Raw genomic sequence first — 3,848 nt, forward strand, 5'->3', positions numbered from 1 at the left:
TTACACCTCTCTTACCTCATCTTCATTTCCTGTAACATCTAGTGTTATCATGTTCGAGCCAAACTGAATATTGTCTTCCTTTCTCAGAGTCCCACCAGCAGGAAGCGTGTTTTCATTATATGATCTCACAAATTTAAAGTCACTTGTGCGCGAGCCTGTGGTTAGATACGCGTCATAATTGTAGGAGCTGCGGAGAGTTCCTGCTCCATCCACCTCTGCATAGTTGGGAGGCAGATAGGCGCTGGGAACAGCAACTGCTCCATCAAACAACAGTCTGGGCTTTCTCCTGTGACAAAACTTCACTGCCAAGATCAGTATGATGAACGTCAGGAAGAAGGTGCACACGGAAACTAATGCAATGATCAAGTATGACGTTAATTTAGAGCTGTTGTCCTCATAAGTCATATCTTTAAGTTCAGGAACTTCAGAAAGGTTGTCAGAAATCAGTAAATTCACAGCACAGGTTGTAGACAGAGAGGGCTGCCCGTTATCCTTCACTGAAATAACAAGATTCTGCTTCATATTGTCAGATTCAGAAATGTCTCGTTGTGTTTTGATCTCTCCACTATGAAGACCAATGGTGAAAAGTCCCGGATCAGAAGATTTCAAGATCTGATAGGACAGCCATGCGTTCTGTCCAGAGTCAGCATCTACAGCGATCACCTTGGAGACCAGAGAGCCTGAGAGAGTCGCTTTAGGGACCATTTCAGTCATTAAAGACTTTCCATCTGGAACAGGGTACAATATCTGTGGAGAGTTATCATTCTCATCTGTTATGAAGACTTTCACAGTCACGTTACTGCTGAGAGGAGGAGAACCATTGTCTCTGGCAACAACTTTGACACTGAAGTTTCTGAACTGCTCATAGTCAAATGATCTTACAGCATGAATCACCCCTGTATCTCCATTAACAGATAGAAAGGAGGACACTGGGACCCCATTGACTTCACTGGGTACCAGAGAGTACAGTACAGTCCCGTTCTGTCTCCAGTCTGGGTCATTTGCACTGACAGAACAAACAGAGGTCCCTGCTTTGTTATTTTCTCTTATATAAGCACTGTAGGACTGCTGCTCAAATACAGGAGGATTGTCATTCACATCTGAGACAAATAAATGAATCGTCATGGAGGTGGATAATGGTGGAGATCCCCCATCTGTGGCTGTGATGGTAATGTTGTAATCAGATTCTTTCTCTCGGTCGAGAGCTTTTGTAGTTACTAGAGAGAAATAGTTTTTAACAGATGGGTTCAGTTTGAAAGGAACATTTTGCTGAACAGAGCAACGAATCTGCCGGTTTTCTCCTGAGTCTTTGTCTTGAACATTTATGATTCCCACCTCAGTGCCTGGCTCAGAGTTTTCAGGTATCGGGTTATTCAAAGATTTAAGGATGATTCTAGGTGGATTATCATTAACATCAGTTATATCTATGATGACTTTAGCAGTTGATGCCAAGCCAGATGCATCTTTGGCCTGAATTATAATTTCATAGTTCCTTTCATTTTCATAATCTATTTCTCCTATCACCACAATTTGTCCTGTTGTTTTATTAATAGAAAATAATTTTACAGCTTTATCTGATATTCTACTGAATTCATACGTCACTTCCCCGTTTGGACCTTCATCAGCATCTGTGGCGCTCACTCTGATTATTTCTGTTCCTGAAGGTGTATTTTCAGCCAGAGTGACCTTATAAACAGGCTGACTAAATACTGGAACATTATCATTGGCATCAAGAACAGTGATGTGAATGACAGCAGTGCCAGACCTCTGCGGTGAACCTCCATCAGTGGCTGTGAGAATCATATCTATCTCCTTCTGCTGTTCACGATCCAGCTCCTTTTCCAACACAAGTTCAGCATATTTCCCTCCGTCTGCACTATCATAAATATTCAAAACAAAATGTTTATTTTTCGCCAGTGAATAGCCATTAACAGCGTTATGTCCAATATCCTTGTCATGCGCCTCATCCAAACGGAATCGCTGGCCTTTAACTGCTGATTCTCTGATTTCAAAGTTAATACGCTCATTTGGAAATCGTGGTGAGTTATCATTTATGTCCTGGATTTGCAGAATTATACGATGAACTTCAAGAGGGTTTTCCAGGACGAGCTCATAACTGAGAATGCAGGACATTCGAGATCCACAAAGCTCCTCTCGGTCTATTGTCTCTGCCACGATTAAATCACCAGTATTCAGATTAATATCACAATACCGTTTGCTGCTGTCCTCAGTGTCTATCCGAGCTTTACGAGCAGATAGTTGTTTAACATCCATCCTGAGATCCTTGGCTATATTTCCAATCACATACTGGCGCTTCGTTTCTTCCGGGATATTGTAGCTCAGATCTGTACAGACGATTTTCAGAGGAAACAGAAGGAGAGCCACGAAAAACGCAAAGAAAAGAATTGAACATAATCTGTATTCCATTTTTGAAGATTCTATGTTTCACCTGGTCAAGAATTATGTTTGACGGATGATATTCTAGTAATTCAGTCAGCGTCGACAGACTGTTACTCCATTTTGTGCGGCGTTTATTCTAGCAGACAGAGCTCATACTGCACACATTAAGTGTGGGAGGAGAGACGCATCAGTCTGCACTCTTGGTGAATAGCGACACTCTGAGTATATTTTGTGTATTGCATCATTTGAGTATTCAATGAAAAGACATTAGACATCAAATAAGTTAAGTTTGCGGTATTTCAAATCTCGTCATTGTGAAATAATGATTTCCTTAAGAATAAGATATATTGGAAAGTAACAAAAAAAAAAGGTCACGTCTTCAGTTCAACAGTACAGCATACAGTACTGGCGCTGTCCAGAAGTATGGTGCTGAAACCGAAGAACCTCACAGACAAATTACGTAAGAAAATACTGAAGTAATTCGGGAATTCATATTATACAAGTGAGATAATCCGTTTTAAACAGAAAGGAACAAATGCCTTTCTATGCATTATTTTAACTAAACGTAGTTCTTTAGTACATTGTAACTTGAATGCTCTGCGCCGAACAAATTAATAAATAAATAAATGAAAAATAAATAAAAGGCAGCAGAAAATTGTATAAACTGACTTACGAACAGTTAGATCTACGGGAAGTTAAATTCACAACACTAATAATGGTTGAGATAAGTAATGGTTAATATGACATTAAATATTAAAGACTGCAATGGCTCATTAACAAAGATAAAGAAAGAGGAAAAAAGAAAAGAAAGAAAAAAAAAAAGAAAAAAAAAAAAAAAACAGGCCGAGTATTAGCCTACATCAGAAAATAAACTTGTGTGTCTTGTCAAAAATTAATCAATTCAACGTTGTATTCAGTCATACCAGAAACTGATAATGGTGTGCAAACAATGTAATATATATATATATATATATATATATATATATATATATATATATATATATATATATATATATATATATATATATATATATATATAAACACAAAAAACTAGCCAAACATTCAATCTGTTCAACTTAAATAGTTTCACTAGAGCTGTGACCATCGTGTTTTACAGGTACCTTCACATGAAAGGCAATAAGTGAAGAGAGCTGATAGTAATGTAGCCTAATACAGAAAAAAAAAAAAAAATATATATATATATATATATATATAATGAGGTATGAGCTTTTCATAAATAATCACCCAGAAAGTTTAAGCAAGAACCGCTTTAAAAGGAAGTATAGCTGACATAATAATAGATATGTAATTAATTAATTAATTAATTAATGTAATTATATATATATATATATATATATATATATATATATATATATATATATATATATATATATATATATATAACATAGACACCACGAAATACAGTTATTAAAAGGAGTCCAGAGGAG

At 36.9% G+C, this 3,848-nt stretch overlaps 1 protein-coding gene across 1 annotated transcript; it reads right to left on the bottom strand.

The window, feature by feature from the left end:
* LOC137028374 (protocadherin beta-7-like) lies at positions 1-2,507 on the bottom strand. The gene has a single exon (XM_067397133.1). It carries the CDS (start codon positions 2,425-2,427, stop codon positions 1-3), a length of 2,427 nt encoding a protein of 808 aa, XP_067253234.1. The 5' UTR covers positions 2,428-2,507.
* Positions 2,508-3,848: the final 1,341 nt, after the last annotated feature.

The sequence above is a fragment of the Chanodichthys erythropterus genome, chromosome 10 (genome assembly GCF_024489055.1).
Source record: "Chanodichthys erythropterus isolate Z2021 chromosome 10, ASM2448905v1, whole genome shotgun sequence".
In the NCBI taxonomy this organism is placed as follows: Eukaryota; Metazoa; Chordata; class Actinopteri; order Cypriniformes; family Xenocyprididae; genus Chanodichthys; species Chanodichthys erythropterus.